Here is a 21147-nt window from a genome sequence, read left to right on the forward strand (position 1 = left end):
GAGCTTTGAGTAGCACTGGTCAAGTATTTTACAGCAGGTCCCTCAGTTTGGATCTGTCTGATGTTTTTCTCATGATTAGACTGGGGTGATGGTGAGACAAGAAGTGGGCAAGGCACAGCCATTCAAGAATGAAGCAGCAATTAACACCAAAATGGTGGAAGATTCAACTCCCAGTAAGCCTTGAGGCTCAAGATGGTGGGAGATTTGACTTCTGGTAGACCTTGAGCTTCATTATACGCCCATCGTATTATATTAACATGGTTCATAACATGCCTGCAGGCACCATGACAGTCCCAGGGCTAGCCACAAAAGGTCAAAGAGTGAGAAATGGCCAACTTCCTGGGAATCCCAGCCCTTTCCCCAGGCTAGTTAGACTGGTCCTTCCACTTATTAGCATATGAAGCCACCAAGCCCAGAAAAACTGGCAACACGGTACCTAGCGGCCACTGCCCTCTCTCTCTTCCTCTTGGGAGACAGGCCACACTAGAGTGTGTACGTACTTTTAATCTGAGCACCCAATCCCCACATCTTGTGGCCTCTCTCTTGCCTTTCAATGTATCTCTCTGAATAAATCTAGCTTTACAAAACTATGGCTCGCTCTTGAATTCTTTCCTGTGCAAAGCCAAGGACCCACATTTGGCCGGGCACATCCCTGGGGCTCAACTGAAGCCTGAGACATGGCCCTCCTCACGCCCCACATACATTTTTCCTGCATCAGTTTCACTGAGTTAAATCCCATTCTTTCTTCAGATAGCAGCTTATATATCACTTTTTCCACAAATATATCTCGTGAGACCTCCAGCTTGGGTCTGGTGACACATCTCTGTGCTCCCATGGCACACTGTCATCCCCTGTTATTATGTGCTACAATCCTCTGTATCTTGCACTGGATTATGCATTACAATAGGGTAGTGATGGTGTCTTTCCTCTTCCCTTTGTGTCCCCAGGAGCTAACATAGTGCCTGACACCTAGTGAGTACTCAATATTTGATGAAATAAATAAATACTAGTTCCGAATACTATGGTCTTGACTTCAGTAGCCCTCTTAATAATTGTTTACTGCTTTTTACTTTCACTCATTCATCCATGCATGCATTCATTCACTTACTCGACCAGTATTTAGTACACACCTCCTTTGTGCCAGATACATGCTAGGTGCTGGATGCCTAGTGCACAAGACAGACGTCACCTCTGCTCTTATGACTTTATAATCATACACCACAAGAAGTCATAAAACTATTTAAAAAGCTAAGACCATTCCAAAAAAGTCACTTACACATACTGTGGTTGTCAACACTGACTGATCAACCTTTTAGTTTCAGGGGAATCTGAGCTCTACTTAACAGAAAATATAAATCAAGTCCTCTTATTCTAATTGATCAACTTCCCTTAGAAATCACAAGTAAATAGTTTATAGTGGTTGGGAGGGTGGGGTGGGCTGGTGCATAGAAATGTGAAAGAAAGGAGAGGAAATGGTTTAGAAATAGGAGGTTTCCACAGTGTTTTGCAGTGATTATCATGCAAAACCCAGACCTGCAAATTTTGTTTCAAATGCTAGGCTAAGAAATTTGGCAATAGAAACAGCAGTGGCATTTTCAAACCCTTTATTATAGGTATTTATTTAGCTTAACTTGAGAGAATTCACAAATATGAATTTTAATGGAGAGCTTTTGACCTTTCCTATTAGGTTTAAATTATTTCTCTTTTAAATTGTTTGAGTATTTTCATTTGATTCTGTGTTGTCAGTTGAATTTTTCTACTAAGTCAGAGGTAAAGCTTACAATTATGAAATCCAAGCATACTTGTGACTTATGACCCAACCACTTCATTATTACTGCTGACTGGCTGAACCCCAGACCTCCTAAAATATTAATTGTGTAATTTCTGCTGAGGCCTTTGCTACTTCTCATAAATATGTTTTTTTAAAAAAATGAATTCACTACATTCATCCAGTTTTCTGAGTAACTTTTATCTCATAAAGCTGAACTGAAGTGTTTTTAATAAAGATACCCTTAGCTTCCTACAGTAAGATTGCTTGGATTGTTATATGAATATAATAAGAGAGATTTAATCTGTTTAAAATACCCTGTTTAAGTATTTATTTCCTCATCTATAAAATATGTCCAATTTTTGTACTACATAAATAACCCAGCCATGTCCTAGGTGCCACGCTCAACTACAGAGCCAATGCAGACCAATGAACTACAAGTATGCCAAACCCACTTGAGCTGACCAGTTGACCATATGTCTAAAGTTAGTAGAGAAAATAAATATAGTCTCTTTATTCCAAAGAGAATCTTTGAAAGATCTACAAGGTTCCATCTTATACTTTGCTTCTAAAGGGTATAGAATAATTTAAAATGTGGACAACATACTCAGTCAGGAGAGGGAGTTGGGTATTTCTTAGCACAAGGAGCCAATTTCTGAAGGTGAGTAAGACTTCTGTAGTTAGTGCACTCACCTTATTTATAGTGCCCAAGTCATCCTTATGTTCTTGTCAACAATGCTTTAAGAGCTATTACTCATTCTCTTAAAATAATAGAAATATAGAAAACAAATATTCTCTCCTAAAGAATACATGTAAAATGAAAAGAAAGAAAAGAGGGGCCATGTTTATCTATTTAGTTGTAATAAATAATGCAAGCTTTCCAAATGGAAGTATTGGAATAATGAAACTAATTTTCCAAAATTATTCTAGTGTATTCAATTATGGATTTTAATTATTTTAGAGAAGAAACTCACAGTGTTAATGAAAGAGACAGTAGTAAAAATCATGATGGGGTTAGGTTTCATGTTTCTGCATTCTATAAGCTTTATTAGATGATGTAAATCAAATATTTGATGAATACTAAGAGCCTTTTGGGATAGTAAAATGAATATTACCATCATGACTCTGAGAGCTAGGTTGAAGTATAATCACAGCCAGTTAAGGTAAGTGGGTTTCACAGCCAAAGGGAACATTGCTTGTTGAAAAGAGGCCTCCAGAGAGCTGTTTGGTATCAATTATAAATAATAGTAAGATAAAAATTAAAGCATACTGAACTTATGGTGTAAACTACAGGAGGACCAAAAATAATAGGATAATGCTGCTCTTCAACCTTCAACTCATAATGGATAAAAAAACTCAGTAGGTTATAAGAGAGTAGAATAGACCCCTTATCATTTTATTTTCTATCTTCCATTTGTTTCATGTGTCACCAAGTACAGCTTATACTTTTCCCTCTAGGGAATCTTAAAAAAGGAAAAGAAGAAAAGAATGAAAGAAAACAAAAATGAAATCAATGTTTCCTGGACTACTTAGGAGTGGTAAAGATACAGAATCCTGGTAGCCACCCCAAACTAATGACTTAACTGCTAGTCTTAGAGCCAGGGATTTATTCTTTAAATAATCTGTCCAAGTGATTCTTCATCACATTAAGGTTTAAAATCCACTGAATTAGAATGTTTAGTGAAATGACATGCTGAATATCTGATTATAAGGATTCCTCTCTTTTCCTCTAATATTATTGCTAGGCAGTTAGATAGAAATGAGCACCGGGCAAGGGGAGAGGATGGGGGAGGGAGCAACCCAGAAAATAACAGTATGCCTGCACTCAGGACAAGGAGCTCCAAAAACTTTTACTTTCTCTAAATGACGGCCAGCAAAGAGGCCAGCTAGAATCGAACCCTGCAGCTGCACAGCAGAGAGAAGGACCCAGCTTCACTTGGCCCAATGCTCATTATAATGTAATTAACATTGCAGTTTGAGCCCCACCCCCCCCCTGCGTAGGTTTCTCTGTGTGCATCATGGGTAACAACACGCATATAAGAGATAGGCGTGCCTGAGCACAAGGAGTATGAGCTGTCAATCAGCCTGAGCATAATGAACGTGAATCATCAATCAAATCAATCAGCCACAAAAACGCCCCCTAAGCCGCAATATAAGAACAGGAAAAACAGAGGAGCAGCACCATTTCTCCTCTCTTGGGTTGGCCCGCCCCCAATTCTCGGGGGTGTACTATACTTTACTACCTTTTTACTTTACTAATAAAATCTTCTGTTTATATCACACTTTCTGTCTCTCATTAAAAATTCACTTTTTTTCATTAAGAACTGAGGTGACTTTTCCCCTCCTCCCAGTAACATTATCATGACAACTTTTATAAAGTACATGAATTTATTTTCTCTCTCTTAATGAGTATTACATACTGAAATACTTTGCTTATTTGAAGCTAAAAAAAACTTTCCTGGAAACTTGTGTCAGGGAACTATTGCTGTGAAACAAACAGCATAGAATATGAGGGGCATACAAGGGCAAGTGTTTATTTAGCTCATTATCAGTGATAAACATTTAGTTAGCTCATGTGAGTCAGCTGGGATTCAGTGGAACTAAGCGAGGCTTATCTAGGCAGCTATAAGCTACAAGTGGTTTATTCAGTCTGCTCCATGTCTCTTATCCTCCCTAGACCAGAGGGCTAGTTGGGAAATGCCATTCTCATGCAATGACACAGGCACAAGAAGACGAGCCCAACCACACAAGCACATGTCAAGCCTCTGCTGGTGTCACATTCACTGATCACCAACTGGCCAAATCATATGGCCATGCCCAAGAGCAAAGTGTGAGGAAGCATATTCCACCCACCATGAGGCTAAAGCTGGTTACGTGGCCAAGTCCAACACCAGGAGTACAGGAAAGTAGGTACACTCCTACCATGGGGGTGGTGGGCAGGAAATGACTATTTAAAAAACCTAAAAGTCATAATTTACCTCAACAAAATTAGAGTAGATCACTGCTAACCTAGTACTAACTGGGTAGATGAGGAAGACCTGGCAAGGGGTTTTATCCTACTCAACATCACCTACCTAAAATGCCACTCTTAATTTTATTCCTTTGAGTAAAGTCTCTGTAAGACTCCTTTAGTATATCTCAAACTTTCCATAAAGGAGGCAATACATTCTAAACAAAGCAGTACATTTTTATGTCTTTCTTCCAAATAAGAGAACATTTATGGGACAGTAGCATATTCATAATTTACGAGGGTCAGATATAAAGTAGCAGCCAAGAAAATAGAAAGGAAGGGGAAAGTCAGTAAGAGCTACCAGGAAAAGAGAATCAAGAAAACTTGATTAGATGGTATGAAACAAGTGGAAAGAAGCACAATGGATTTTAGCTTCCAGTGGATACTGAGTTGGAAATGACCCACAATTCTGTATTGAAAGTGTGAGAAGAGAATTCGGTCAAGAAGCCAGGCATGCGCATGTGAGAGAAAGAATGCGAAAGAGAGACATAGGAGAAGAGAGAGAGAAAGAGATGTGGAAGTCTTGGACATAGAAATGACAATGGAGGTTGAGAAAGGTGATGAGGTCACCTAAGGAAAGCTCTGAGGAAAAGTACAGAAAGCAATTAAAGAGACATTCTTGGGGAATTCCTGCATTTAGGGAGAAGCTAGGAAAGGAAACGAAAGGAAAGAACACCTGAATTAAGCTTCCTGGTCCAGGACAAGTCAACCATACCATAAATACAGATAACAGATCCCATCATTTGATCTAGACAAGACAGCAGAGAGATAGGTCTAAATCCCTATGTCGTGATTTCTTGTCAAACAGCGAAAGAGACCATTTATCAGACAATACTGCTGTTTTGCTAGATAGAAATCATCAACCAGAATCCAGTAAAAATAAATAAGAGCAACTTTATACTATTTATAACACAGAGAAAGTATTATGCAAGCTTGTGATTAGTTTTCTACTAGTATTTAATGACTATTTGATTCTGTCCCATTTTGGAAAATTGAAAAATAAATTCTAATTATTTTGTAGGCAAAGAGAGTGATATTTACTCTTCCTTGAAACAGACCATACCCTTGATTTGCTTTCTTAAATATGTGCTATTGAATATATGTGTCTTGCTCTTAAAATGCTGTCATGTTTGATATCTGTTAAACAACGTGTGATAGACTTGGTTAAGACACTCCCATGAAATGGCAGTGTCATGGTAATAATGGTTAACCTTTCTAAAGCACACATCTATCCTCCAGGCACTGCTCAGAATTCCTTCTGTATATTACCTTATATTTATTCCACACAACAACATAATAAGGTGGGTATCATTATCTCTTTTTTTGCAAGTGAGAAAATCAGAGCAAAAAGAGTTAGAGTAATGTACGCAGGCTCTCACAAACAGCAGATGCAGAACTCAAACCCACACAGTTGAGCTCCAAAGCTCAGCTGACAACGTGTCCCTCTTTACTCAAAAGATTCACGATTTTTCCTATTGTCCCAGTGTAATTATTAATGGCATGTCCTTTAATTCTCAAAGTGTTCCATTTGGGATGATAAATTATATGGTTAGCCCACCCAGATCCCAAACCCTTATCAACTACACAATGCTGCCTCTCTGGCAGAAAGCTAGCAATGCTGAGAAATTAAAAAAGGAAAATAAAGAAAGTGCTTCTAAGAGCAGTAGGCAGATTAGTTAAAATGAACCATCACAAAGGGCTACAGAATATATGAAGTATTCTTTTCCTTGTTATAGAAATGTAATCTGAATGCCCCAGGTATCGCCAACCTGTCAGCATAAATGTAGTTCCATTAGCTTTAGTGCACAAATTTTAACTGCTCTTAATCCCACCTGAATGATCCTAAGACATCATGCTTTCCTCAAAGTCTTCCTCAGTTATATTAGAGTCTCCAAAATACATACCACATACCTGTGGACACAACTCATTCATGCTCTGCCACTTTGTCTCCTCAGTGGAAGTCTGCCCCACTTATATTTAGCCTGGACATCATTCCTACCCCATGTGCCCCAAGAGAACACCACTCTCTCAAGTGCCCCAAACTCACTTGTTGCTCTACTGCGCACAGCAACTCTCTGTCACTATGATGCTGTGGGGTCCCAGGCTGCCCTGAGCTCTGTGATGAAGCAGAGCTAAGGATGGAATGGCTCACTAACCCACTCCGGGCTGGTGCTTTTTCACCTGTGCCCAGAACAGTCAGCTTTGATCCAAATCTTTCACATTATTCATGAACAGTTATTTCTGTTCTTGGGCATAAACCTTCTATACTCAACATCTCAAATCCATCTATTAGTTGGACAATAAGAGGTGAGAGAGGATAGTCTGTCACCTTCATTTTGCTCTCTGTCATCTTTCTTAGTATCTATGCATTAAAAAGAAGAAGAGAAGGAAAAGCAGGAGAACCAGAAAAAGAAGGAAAGAAGGAAGGACGAGGGAAAGAGGGTAGATGGGTAGATGGAGGGATAGAGGGATGGTGGGAGGGAGGGAAGAAGAATTTTAAAAAAATCTCCCCTCATTTTTCTCATCATGAAAATAATTACTGTACAATGCTCACAATTCCAATAATGAGTAACTCAGTTTCAATTCTGGAGACAAAAAAAATTATCCTACTTTTTGTAATTGTTTAATTCTATTAAAATATAAGGTTTTAGTTTAAAATGCATTCACATATCTGAATTGTAGAGTCTCTAAGTCAGTTGACACTTTAAACCATTACTTGACTAAGTTTGTTCCAAAAATAAGCTATTACTTAAATATCTTTAACAACAACAACATAAGTGGCTTCACTGGATTACCTGGGTGCGGCTGAGACAAACACCCAATTTAACTGCCTCCATTTTCCAATTAGGAGATAAAAATAACAGTTCCCAAACACATCAGTCAGGTTACACTGCTGCCCTCCTCTGCCACTACAGAGTCCTCACTTTGTTCTCCAGACTGATGGGCCTGGAGAGTCTGAGAGACTGGGGTACTGCCAGGAATCAGTACACATGAACTCTCTAGGCTGTAAAAAATGTTGGAGGCTGAGGTGGAGGGTCACTGGGCAAGGATCAGACCACCACCCCTTATTCTGAGAGAGTTGAGACCAAGAGTGATAAGAACCTTGGAAACAAAGAGCTGACTATTTCAAAGAACGAATGTTGATATTGATATTGTTTTTGTCAATTGAACATATTTGTAAAGCACTGGAAATAGGAAATTCCATGACAAAATATCTTATGGCAGTATTATAAATATATAAACTGAATATGAAGGATTAATAACCAGAACCATTAAAGGATCATCCTGGCATACTTTTTATTTTCATTATTTCCTACACATTTTGCTTATTGCTAAATGTTATATTCTATTTTAAAGAAATCATGTATTATAAAGATTTATAAGTAATCAATTCTACTATTTTTTATTTACTTACTTTTTGTGGGGGGAGATAATTAGGTTTACATATTCATTTATTTAGAGAAGGTACTGAGGATTGAACTCAGGACCTTACGGATGCTAAGCAACCACTCTACCACTTGAGCTATACTCTCCCCTAATTCTACTATTTTTTATAACCTCCCATAAAAGTAATGACACATATGTTAAGCTATGGGACATTTACAGATCAGCACAGCAAGGGGAATTCTAGTTACATGCCAAAGTACTTTCCTATCTGACTCCTGGAATTACGATCTCAGCAAGAACTAGATTATAGCAGTGATACCAGACTGAGAAAGGAATCACTAGATCAGCTTACTATAAACAGATCATGATTATCACTCCCATCAAGTAGGCACTAAACTAAGCATGACTTGGCCACACCAATCAAAGCAGATATAATAGTTCAGTCCTTCCCCCAGAATAAGAAGAAAAAAGGACATGAAGTGACTAAAATTTAAGATGTGTTGCTTTGTATAAAACATGCATTCTTCTGTTGTTATGGACCGAATGTTTCTGTCTCCCCTCAAGCTCGTATGTTGAAGCCCTAATCCCCAGTGTTATGGTTTTAGGAGGTGGGGCCTTTGGGAGGTAACTGGATTGAGATGATGTCATGGAGGTGAAGCTCCCATGATGGAATTAGTCTTCTTATTAGAAGCTGAGATGAGAGCATCCTCTCACACCAAGTGAGGATACAGTAAGAAGGTGGCCGTCACTAGGAACCAAATCTACTGTACTTTGATCTTTGGCTCCCCAGCCTCTAGAATTGTGAGGAATAAATGTCTGTTGTTTAAACGTCCAGTATATGGTATTTTATTATGGCAGCCCAAGCTGACAAAGAAACTAGATTTATTGGTGAAATAAATCTGTATTTTTAATTTCAATGCATTTGTCTTCAGAAACTATTACAAACAATAATTTCTTGGATGTAAGCTGGCAGCTACCAGTTTTTAAAATTCATTATATGCAGCACTAACAGAACGAGGCCCCACAGAGGACTCTGCACACTAGTTACCATTCTGTTTTATTTTTATTTTAACAATAAGAATAATGCTTCTTTTTAATATTAAACATTTGTTCTGATTAAACAGTCCATTTCTGCTGACTCATAACAGACCCTGGCCTGGTACTGTTTATTAACTTTCCTATGAACATATTGTTTACAGCAGGTGTCTGATTAACATAACTGGTCACTGAAGGCTCATTGTTGGCCACGGAGGAGAGTAGCTTTCCCTGGCAGCAGGGCCAGCTCCTTTATCACCTCATGTATTTGTATCCTGATCAGATTTAATCCTCTCCTAACTTTCCCTTTTGTTGGGTGACTCATACTTGGCTGGCTATGCAAGTGTGTCCTAAGTTCACCAGATGAGAGCAGAAAACCACTTGAATATGCCGAATAGATGTGGCCTCAGGATACATTACAGCTGTTTTCACCTTGAAAATCTGAAAAAAACACCATACAAACTAAATAAATATAAGAACAACAAAATGTCCTTTTCGAATCTGGTAAACAAAGGTGATGTTGGTATGAGGCCAGGGCCAGACCATCTTCAATATCTATGAAGTGACACATTCACAGTAAATCTACAAGAGATGTCCATGTTTAAAATTATATCTCCGAACAAATCAAACAGAATACTCATGAATAAGAAAGTATAACCTGGGTATTACTCGAGGATCTCCACAGGCTTGCCTGGAAAAGGGTTTTGGAAAGTTCTGAGAAAAGCAGACTTTTTCTGAAGGATAACTTCCCTTCTCGGCCCCAAGACAAGACATAAGGCAACTGAATTGTCAACTTTTTATCATCTCTAGGACTAAAAAGGCGTATGTTATCTTTTGCAATTTTTCCTACTCCACCAATTTTAGAGGAAAGTAGGAAAGATTTTCATTTCATGTCTCTCACCTTAGTACTGTCATCTGTCCTTCACTCTGCTGTGGCTGGCGACACCATCTCTTCTCTCCTTTCTGTATACAAGGTTCTAGTCTATGACCTGGATCACCGCAGGGAATAGGGAAGAAAAGAACCCTGCCATATTGGAATCAACGGCCACGGGAAGAGATGAACGATAAACAAACCAGTATTTGTGTAATATAACATCACATAATGATAAATGAAGGAAAATAAATATTAAAGAGATCGAGGAGGATAGAGAGCAGAGGACGTTTCAGGGAGGAAAGTCAGGAAAAGCTTTTCTGAGCAAATGATATTTCAGCAGAGATGTGAGTCAAACTCTTGCAAAGTGACCCATAAGGAAAGAAAATTCTACATAGAAGAAACAGCAAGTGCAAAGAATTTAGTGTATTCAAAAGAGTAAAAGTCATCAGCCTGATTGGAGTAGAGTAAGCAGGAGGCAGGTGGTAGGACCTGAGGTCAGAAAGGTAGAAAATGTATTTCTTGGGTGTTTGAAGTTTATTCTACATGTGATAGGAAGGAACTGGAGAACTTTTAAATTTTACTTTAAAGTATTTCAGACATACACGAAAGAAATAAAGGAGAAAATGAGCACTGCATACGCAGCATCTAATTTAAGAAACATTACAGAAATTGAATCTCCTTCATACCCCCACAGCAACAAAAAAAAATAAAAAATAAGAAATAAGTCTATCAAGCAAGATGAATAGAAATAGAAATGTCTATTAAGCAAGATGAGTAAGTTCTAGAATCTGCTGTAGCATGCTGTGCCTATATTCAACAATACTGTATTGTACATTTAAAATTTTGTTAACAGGACAGATTTCTTGGGAAGTGTTCCTACTACAATATAAAATGAAATAAAAAGGAAATAATTCTAACAAGAATTTACATGATCTTTATGAAGAAAAATTAAGAAAGTCACTAAAAAACAAAGTATGTAAATATAAAATATATGATGCAAAAATACATCTTCTAATTTTTATGAAATATAAAAATATAAAGATTAAATAGATAACCTATTGACAGACAGAAAGATTTAATATCAAAAAGAAGTCAATTCTCTATAAACTATTTCAATATTAACTGCATTTTTAATGGAGCTAAAAAAATTAATTCTCAGATTTATATGAAAGTGAAAAAATTCAAGAAGATCCAAAGGGAAAAAAAAGTAGTGGAACTTTCCCTGCCAGACATGGGTCTTATAAAGCTATACCAACTGGGGTATTGGTGTGGGGAAACACTAAGAGATAAAAGAAATAGAAATGAATATCCAGAAACAGACCCAGATGTAGGTGGAAATTTGATATATGGTGGAAACAGCATATCATCCCCCTTATTTTTTCCTCTTTTTCTTCCACTCCAGACCCATAACTTTATATGGAGCTCAGATTTAACTGTGCTGGAGAGCTCTCTCTTTATGCAAATATCTCATTATTTCATCAGGAGCTTCCAGAAGTTTCATTTAGGATAAATTCAGCAGCATTTCTGACCGTTGGATTATTAAGATGGAAGTTTTAGTCTCATACTCATTTTTTTGAATGCTAGATTCTTACCTGTATCAATAGCTCCTCTTCTCCATAACTGACTGGGGTTCCCTTACATGCCTAAACAAGCAGTTTCTTCCTTAGTGGAAAAAAAGGAAGTAATCATTATTCTGAACTTAGCTGTTTTCCTTTACCACTCATGTCTTTATGCTTTACTGCATATATGTATTCTTAAATAATTAAAATACCATTTTGAATACCCAGAATTTTTACATAAAGCATGTGCCCTTTTGAAACTTTTCCTCATAATTTCTTCAAAAAATATTTACCCATGTTGATACAAATAGCATTAGTTCACTTCCTGAGTGGTTTTTATCATATATTTACTGATTCTTTTTATAGGTCTGAAGTATTTCATAATAGGTCTTAAAAAGAAAAAAAGTATAGAAAGTAAAGAAGCAGACATGCTAAGAAGATTTAATATTTTGAGGAGTTGTTTATAAAGGAGAGCAAAGAAATGGAAAGGCAATTGAAGAAGTAAGAAACAAAAGATTACATGGCATCTATAGAGGGTGTTTATAAGATGGAAAATTTCTCAGTATATTGTATGCTCTTGAGATACAGTCCAGAAGAGAAGAAATAAATAATGGAGGTGAGATAGGAAATAATCTGGAGTAAAGAAAGTGAACAGAGGAGTAAAATCCTTGAGTAAGTCCCAGACAATGTGATACTGTCAACAAGAAGGGATGAACAGGGAGATTCATTGCATCCATTGCAAGAGGAAGAGAAGCAGGCTCTGAAGCTGAAGATGCTGGAAGGTTGACAGATTGAGAGGTAGGAAGATAAGATCATCTTTTCTAATATTGTCTGCTATACCCATTTCATTAGAAATAAAAGTCATCAGCAGAAAGGAGGAAGACGAGATGTTTAAAGTCTGAGGAAGGCCAAGATCATGTGTAATATTAATCGGAGAGAGAAGACTGAATTAACTTGAAATGTGGACTAAAACTGCTTGTCAATTCTGAGGGTCCACTTGACATCTGTGATCAGAAAGTGAAAGTGAAATAAATCTGCCTAGTTATGTTTTTCTCCAGCCATGCCATGTTTATCTGCATGAATTAGGCAGAAAGTTGGTTTTACTGTTGTTTTTATTAGATTCAGCCTGTTGGAAAATAAATCAGAAGAGGGTAAGGAAGTAAAAATGTATGCAGGGATACCATGGAATGAATCTAAGTTCAGTAAGGAGAATGGTAAAAAAAAAAAAAAAATCTCAGGGGTTACTAATATCATAAATATATAAAGTTAATGGGTTGAATGTCCCCAGGGGGGTGCAAATTTATTGAAGGGGGAGAAGAGCTAGAAAAATATGAGGAGGTGACCAGAAAGTAAGAGGCTTAAAAGAAAAATGAAAGATGTTACTGCTAATGACAAAATCTAGTTACAACCAAGGAAGTAATGAAGCAGCTATTGGAATACAATTGTTAGAAATGAATACTCTAAAAATGAGAGCTCGAGAAGCACTGAAAACAAGCATCTCCAGAAGACTGAGAACACAAGACAGCTGGAAGTAAACAGAAAAATAGTTTCTCAAGGTACTTTAACTGCTGTGTCCTGCAAATGCTGTGTTAGGGAGCTAGTTATCCCCTGCAGACTAACTGTTCAAAATACGGTAATGGGTAATAGCCCTCCTTGTCTTTCACTGTAACCAAAACACAATGGAGAACATGGTATTAGAAGTCTTTCAAACAATGATTTGCTCTCGGTACCTACAGAAAATACTAAAGTTTGGCATTAGCAAGAGCTATGTAGTAGTTACACTAGTAATCATCTTATCCCTGAAAAGAAGAACTACTCCTTATTCTATGCAATAATCAGATTTTTTTCCAAGGGCAGAGTAAGAGTTATCTGCTAGAAATTAGTTAGCTGACATGGGGCATTAATGCAAAACAGGGTTTCTCATTCTGTTCCTGGCTACAGCCGCCCAGAACTGAGGTTTACCTGCATGGCACATGCACAAAGGCTGTACTTGGATGGAGCTTCCAACACTCAAGCCACAGTTCCCTCCTCTCTCTCCTCAACAAATACTATGGAATTCCAGCAAATGAAAGTTACGTTATAGGGATTGTCTTGTAATCCATTCAAATTCATTTCTTACTTTAAAAATCCGGGGACATTAACTTCCTTAGAATCAAAAGATTTGGAACTCACTTATAACTTATTTAGATGCATGAACATGTTATGAGATCTTGGGTAAGAGCCACTAATTTAAGTGATTGTTTAATATTAAATGTGAATCTCAATGCTAGAAAATATGCATAATAGGTGTACAGTCAATTTTGTGTCTTCTCTGATTGGTACTATGAATTAAACTCCACAGAATAATAAAGAAAAAGAGAATGTTATGGTATCTGCCTTTCTTCTAGGCAGTTATTAGTGCTGATGAGAGCTACTAACTATAATATACATGCTATACAACTACGTTTATGGGGCAAGGGTATATAGCTCAAGTGGTAGAGTGCATGCTTAACATGCACAAGGTCCTGGGTTCAATCCCCAATACCTCTATTAAAAAACTAATTAAATAGAACTAATTACCTCCCCCCTCAAAAAACTAAAAAAAAAAAAAAAGTGCTTATATGTGTGTTCTTGTGTCTGCCTCAAAGCATTATAAGTACATACAAGGATGTATATGTAAATCAAGTCCTCTATATTTAAATTGCTAAACAAATCAGTTAAAAGGATGTTTGGCCCCTCATCATGCTAATAAATATATATATATATAGGCATTGGTAGATAAAGAATCATTGGCAGGAATACTTCTAAAGAATAGAAATTCAAGAATTTTATGGTAGGATCATGAGATATTTACCTTAAAATTCCTCAAAAACTATGCCTTAAAAGAAGCTTACTCTGTAAACACTTTGCATAACAGGCCAATATGGCTCTGGTTAAAAAAAAAAACAACAAAAAAAACCCCCTGCATCTACATAACAGTATTGCCATGCTGATTTCAATGTGGTAACAGTCACAGAATTTTAAATTCTGGAAACAGAAATGCCCAAATGAAGCTCTCGTGGGCTTGTGACAGCAGAGGTAAACTTTTAGTAAACAATCCGTTAGCATTAACTTTTGGCATCTAATTTGGCAGCATCCCTAAAGAGGCTTGGTTTCAGGAATCTGAATCATAAGCTTTCATTTCAACACCACTTATAACATATCAGCACAATAGACTTCACAGCACTGGAGCATCATGGTGCCTTACCAAGCAGAGCATAATTCCTTTTAAAAGCTTGATTCAGAAATGCTAGAAGATGTTCATTCCTAAAGGTGACTTAAGAAGTGAACTGAGTAAGAACTGCAAGACTTATTTGACTGTAAATGGCTGAAAACTACTTTAAGTCCTTTGTAAGTTTTTACTTCACTATGGGAATTAACAGGACTCTGGATAAAATGAAATGCCAGAAAAAAATAGAGCTCTTTAATTCTGTTTACAATGTTGGAATAGCTATACTATATCATAAAGTTTTGCATTTCATAAGCACTTCTGATGAAATATTTTATATCAATAATTCTTTCATTTATCAGAGACTTGCATAGCAAAGTTGTTCTCACCAGGGAGTTTATATTCCTGATATTATAGTAATTCAATCATATAAAACAAAGACCTGCTGGTGGATCTCTGCATGTTAGGAGTGCTGGGTGTGTAATCTTAATAAACAGTGATCTAACAAAAGAAGCCGAAAGCCTTGCTCTCTAACAGACTTATGAAAGTAATTATACCTTTATTGAACTTAACACCACTCTCAGACCCCTGCTGTTCCTGCTGTTTCTTAAAGATGGTTATTTTCTACTTAAAGAAAACAGACAGGCTTTAGAAGAATGGCTGGTGTTAAGTAATATTACACAATTTAATCAGATTCTCTGTGCAGCTTATATAACAATGATACAACTATTTCAACCCAAGTAATAAAGACCCAAAGATTTAAAAAAACCCAGTATGGCTAATTAGAGGAACTTAATAACTGCAGTAACAACTCATGTGACTGCAGGATAGGAAAGAGGAGAAAGGGGAACGTCTTCCACTGGCAACAACCATTCCCAGGGCGTATCATTAACATAGGCTTTCACAGGCTTTGCACAACCATGGCTAGAGTGAAAGAGGGCATTAACGGTGTTAAATAATGTAAGATGAGACAAAATGTCAAGAACTATCTTTAAAAAGTGTTAGGGAGAAAGCAGGTGGAATTTTAGGAGCAGCTGCTTGTATTAGGTAGCTGAAGCAAGGTGATGATAGACAGATCTTTTGGGGTTGCTCTTTGTCCCTAGGGTTTGGTATCTAGTTTATTCAGGGGTATTCAAGCTCTAGGGAGAAGTGTTTAAATAGCTCCTACTGTTACAAAACTGATTTATATCCAAAATCTAATTTGCATTGTACATTTGGAAGCATCCATTTCCGGTAGGCAGATGACAGGTGAACAAGAAACCCAAAATAAGAAGAATCCTATATGGAAAGGCAACCACAGTCAACTAGATCTCAATGAATGATCTGGTATCTTTCAGTCAGCAGTTTTAGTAACATCATGCCCCTCCCCAGTTACCCACCCAGCAGACACATACTCTCCTCTATTCAGTGTTACCAGCATCCCTGAAAATTCTAATTTGCTTTGCACACAATCCTTTATGCATTAAACTCTTGTCTTTTTTGTTATTAATCTAGTTAGCACAATGACTGATTCAAGTCTTAAATACTCTAACTTTCCCTGATTTCCAAACTTAAGACATAATTAGTATCTGTATCATCTCTGTACTTGATACATATTTGAATGTATAAACATTTACAACATTGTATTTATCTAGTTATACATGTGCCTGTCCCCGCAGTTATTGTGGGGACTCTAAGACTTTTGAACCACATTAAATTTCACAGAGCATACTAAATGCTCGAAAGATGTTTGTTGAATATATTTGCAAGAACACTTTTATAAAAAATATTCTGGATTGTCTCAGTCAGGGAAGGCATCCATACAATATGCTCTAATGTATTTCCTTTCACTTCATGACATACCAGAAATTATCAACCAGAGAAAAGAATGTTCTTTTACTTCTCACATGGATGAAAGTAGTAGACAATATCTATCAAAACACCAGAAAAAAGGTGACATACTGCTACACAAGGGTTATAGACATCACTAACAAACCTTTATATCTTTGCAATGCATAGTAAGAGTCTATAGATTCATAAGACCTGAATAGTAAACCCATCAGAGTAGGTGGGACAAACATCAAACTCTCTCAAGTTACCCAGCGTTGCATAACCCAAAAACTTTAAATGCTGCTTTAAAAAAAAAAAAAAAAAAACTTCATGGCAGTACAATTTAGGGGACTCCTTTCATTAATGAAGTGGAGGTGATACTAGAAGGACTATTATCATTATTCAGTCATCAGCAGAAGTATCAGATATTCCTAATACTGGCCACCTGCCTAAATCATCTTTATTGCTTCATTTCTGATAATCTGATTTTGTTCCAAGAGTTATACTCATATAACTACATTTTTGAGCATTTCGTCTTCCTCTAGTGAACGAATGTAGACCTATAGGTCATAGGCTCTACTGAACTGGATCCTGACAAGGGTCAGAAGACTTGACCAATGTCAATATGCCTAAAATGAGAATTATTTTCTCCACATATAAAGCCATCAAAGGAAGCTAAACTGATTTGAAGAGGTGAGAAAAAATCAAAACCAACTGGCATTAACAGTATAAATAACACACTTGATAAGAAATAAATGGACAGAAGCTGCAGCTCTGCAAGCCTGAGTTTCAGTCTCAGTTGGGGGCAACCACAGGACAACTGCAAATTTAATAGGTTCTGAAAATAAGAAGGCAATAGAAAGATTTGATAATCTCTACACACATCCCAAGCTAACCAGGAAACAATGGTAATGAACAGAAAAAACCCAAGAGTGCCAGCGGAAAGTAAAATATGAGGCAGACATAAAATTGAACATTGAATGTGCTCCCAAATCCACACACAGATGGTGGAGACCTCAGGGGCTCAAGGTGTTTTGAGTAAAACATCTGGCCAATCATTGGCTGAGAACTAAGTTATACAGATACAAAGATGATCTGTTTGAACCGCCCCCCAAAGAATTAAAACAATAACTGAGCAGAAAAATGAATAGCCAAACATCATGGAGAGGAGATCAGATTCCACATATTAAGTCCAGACAATTACTAATAAATAAACCCTTGGAGTGGGGAAGGTCAGAATCCATAGTTGCAAAAACATATTAACTAAAATGTCCAGTGTTCAACAATTATAAAAAAAAAAAAAAAGAAACACTCAAAAAACAGGAAAGTGTGACCTATCCTCAGGGAAGAAAAAGTCAATGAAAATTGAATGGACTCAAATTCTAGATTTAGCAGACAAAAAGACCTCAAAATGCTATTATAAATATGCTTAAATATTTAAAATAAATTATACTTAAAGAATTAAAGGAAAATATGACAATTACTCAAAAATAAGAATTATCAAGAGAAATAAAATCTATAAAAAGTAACTAAAAGATTCCAGAGATGAAAAATACAATAATGGAATGAAAAATTCACAAAATAGTCTAGGTAATGTACTTGAGAAGAGAGAAGGGAGAAATAGTGAGGTTGAAAGTAGATCAATAACTATTATCTACTTCTAAGAATGGAACAAATGAATTAAAAAAAAATTAAACATAGCCTCAGAAACTTCTGGGATAATATTAAACAGACTAATATAAATATAAGAGAGTCCTAGACGAAAAGAAGAGAGAGAAAAAAACACAAAACAATTTGGCTGAAAAATTGCCAAATTTGATTTAAAAAACACATTTAAAGATCCAAGAGGTTCAATGAGCCCCAAGTATAATAAAAATTGATTCACACCTAGACACACCATACCCAAAGTGCTGAAAGACAAAGACAAAGAGTTAACCTTGAAACCATAAAATGACAAACACCTTATCATATATAGGAGAACAAAAATAAGATTTATGACTGATGTCCCATCAGAACCAATGGTGACCAGGAGCCAGTGGAAGAATACATTCAAAGTACTGAAAAATAAAATTGTCAATCAAGAAATCTCTATCCAGAAAAACTATCCTTCAAAAAAAATTAAAGTGGTAAAGACATTTCCAGATTTAAAAAGATTATGAGAAATTACTGTTAGAAGACCTGCTCAAAGGAAAAGACACCAGATGTTAATTCCTATCCAAAGATGTAATGAAAAGCAAAGGAGGTGGTAAATGTATTCAAATATTTATATATATACACACACACATATATATATACACACAAGTGTATATATTTAATATAAAAAAACTATAAAATATTTTTCACATTCCTTTTTAACCCCCTTAAAACCACCTGATTATATAAAATCATAATTTTAAAACAGCATTGCTAGGTTTATAAACTTTATATATGCAATGCATATGATGATAAGAGCACAGAGGAGGAGAGATGACATGGAACTATACTGAAACAAAGTTGGTGTACTTAACTGGAAATTATTTAGTATTAATCTGAACAATACTGTGATAAGTTAGGAAGTATACTGCAATCCATAGAGCAGCCACTAAGAAAATAATTTTTAAAATACAGTTTAAAAATTCACAGTGTAGTTACAATAGTACAGTAAAAATATTTGTAAAAAATACAAAAGAAGGCAGTAAAGGAGGAACAAAGGAACAACAGAGACACATAAACCATACAATAAACAAATAGCAAAATGGCAAACGTAACTCCAACCACATCAATCATAGCATCAAATGTGAATGGACTACAGACTCCAATCAAATGACAGGCTTGTCAAACTATATTATAAAAAAGCAAGATCAAACTCCATGCTGCCTATAGAAGAAACACCGTATATTAAAACATGCAAACAGATTAAACTAAAATTGACTATAGACCTAAAAGAGCTAAATCATAAAACTTCTAGGGAAAAAATAGAAGAAAATATTTATCTTTTAAGAGGCAAAGATTTCTAAACTATGACAGCAAGAGCCTACTCTAGAAAAGAAAAAAATTGATGAATTAAACTTTATAAACATTTGAAACTACTGTGCTTCAGATATCATTTTAAAAATGAAAATATATTCCATTGACAGGGAGAAAATATTTGCAAATTGCGTATCTGATAAAGAGTTTGAATCCAGAATATATAAAGAACTCCAATAATTCAATAATAAGAAAACAAAGCTTTGAAGTAAAACAATACACAAAAGTTTTGAATAGACAGTTTTCAAAAGATAGTATATGAATATCTAATAAGAACATGAAAAAATGCTCAATATTATTAGTTTTGTAGGGAAGTGAAAATTAAAACAACAAAGAGATGTTTATGGCAGCATTATTCATAACCAAAAGGTAGAAACAACCCAAATATCTACCAACTGATGAATAAACAAAATGTGATATATGCATAATGGAATATTATTCAGTAATAAGAAGGAATGAAGTACTGATACATGCCACATCACTAATGAACCTGAAAAACATGTTATGTGCAAGAAGTCAGCCACAATATACACATATTGTATCATCCTATTTATGTGAAATTTCTAGAAATGGCAATTCTATAGACATATATAGCAGATCAGTAGTTATCTGGGACTGGGGGTAACAGTAGGGACTGACTGAAAATGGACTTAACAGAACATTTCAGGTTATAGAAATCTTTAAAACCTGTTGTGCTTATGGTTTCACAAAATTATAAATTTGCCAAAAGTCATTTAACTGTACACTCACAATGAGTGAATTTTTTAATATGTAGACTAACCTAAAAGAGACCTTTAAAAAATCTCCATAGCAACCCGCTGGGACTGACTAAATGTGAGTAGTAAGTTATCCAACAAGTCAAATGGATCTCTCAGGTGTTATGGATTTAAGTGTGTCCCCTCCAAATTCATATGTTGAGGTCTTAAACTCAAATGTGACTCTTTTTAGATGTAGGACCTTTAAAGGTTAAATGAGGTGATAAGGATGGGGCCCTAATCCAGTAAGACTAGCGGCCTTATAAGAAGAGGGAGAGACATCTGAGACAGGCACACAGAAAAAAGACCATGTAAGGACATAGCAAGAAGGCCAGTGGTCTGCAAGTCAAGGACAGAGGCTTCAAGAGAAGCCAGCTCTGTCAGCACCGTGATGTTGAACTTCCAGCCTCCAAAGCTGTGAGAAAATAAATTTCTATTGTTCAACCACCCAGCCTGTGGTAGTTGTCATGGCAGAACTGGCAGACCAATACACCAGGAAATGCCTGTGTCCACATACGATACTGCAGATCAGGTGGACAGGACACTCCACATGCTGTGTCACTACACAGCCTTCCCTCCTTATTTAGCCACAACCTCATAAAAAGAAAATGAAAAGCCAAATTGACTGAGATTAAAGTTTGATGGAGGTTTGAAATAAAAATTAACTCTTTGTAGAGAAACAGTGAGTTCATGGACTGAGATCTGTACCAGCAACATAAATGCACAGTGTGATCACATTTTTATTATATAAAAAAGA

General features: G+C 36.3%; 1 protein-coding gene across 1 annotated transcript in view; it reads right to left on the bottom strand.

Annotated features, from left to right (window-relative positions):
* The window catches only part of IQCM (IQ motif containing M), a 228162-nt gene that overhangs the window by 46905 nt on the left and 160110 nt on the right, over nucleotides 1-21147 (bottom strand). Inside the window, exon 7 of the mRNA XM_032464780.1 lies at nucleotides 11667-11736. Coding sequence (XP_032320671.1) covers nucleotides 11672-11736 — 65 coding nt within the window. The 3' untranslated portion in view covers nucleotides 11667-11671. The remainder of the gene's footprint in view (nucleotides 1-11666; nucleotides 11737-21147) is intronic.

Source organism: Camelus ferus, chromosome 2 (genome assembly GCF_009834535.1).
Source record: "Camelus ferus isolate YT-003-E chromosome 2, BCGSAC_Cfer_1.0, whole genome shotgun sequence".
In the NCBI taxonomy this organism is placed as follows: Eukaryota; Metazoa; Chordata; class Mammalia; order Artiodactyla; family Camelidae; genus Camelus; species Camelus ferus.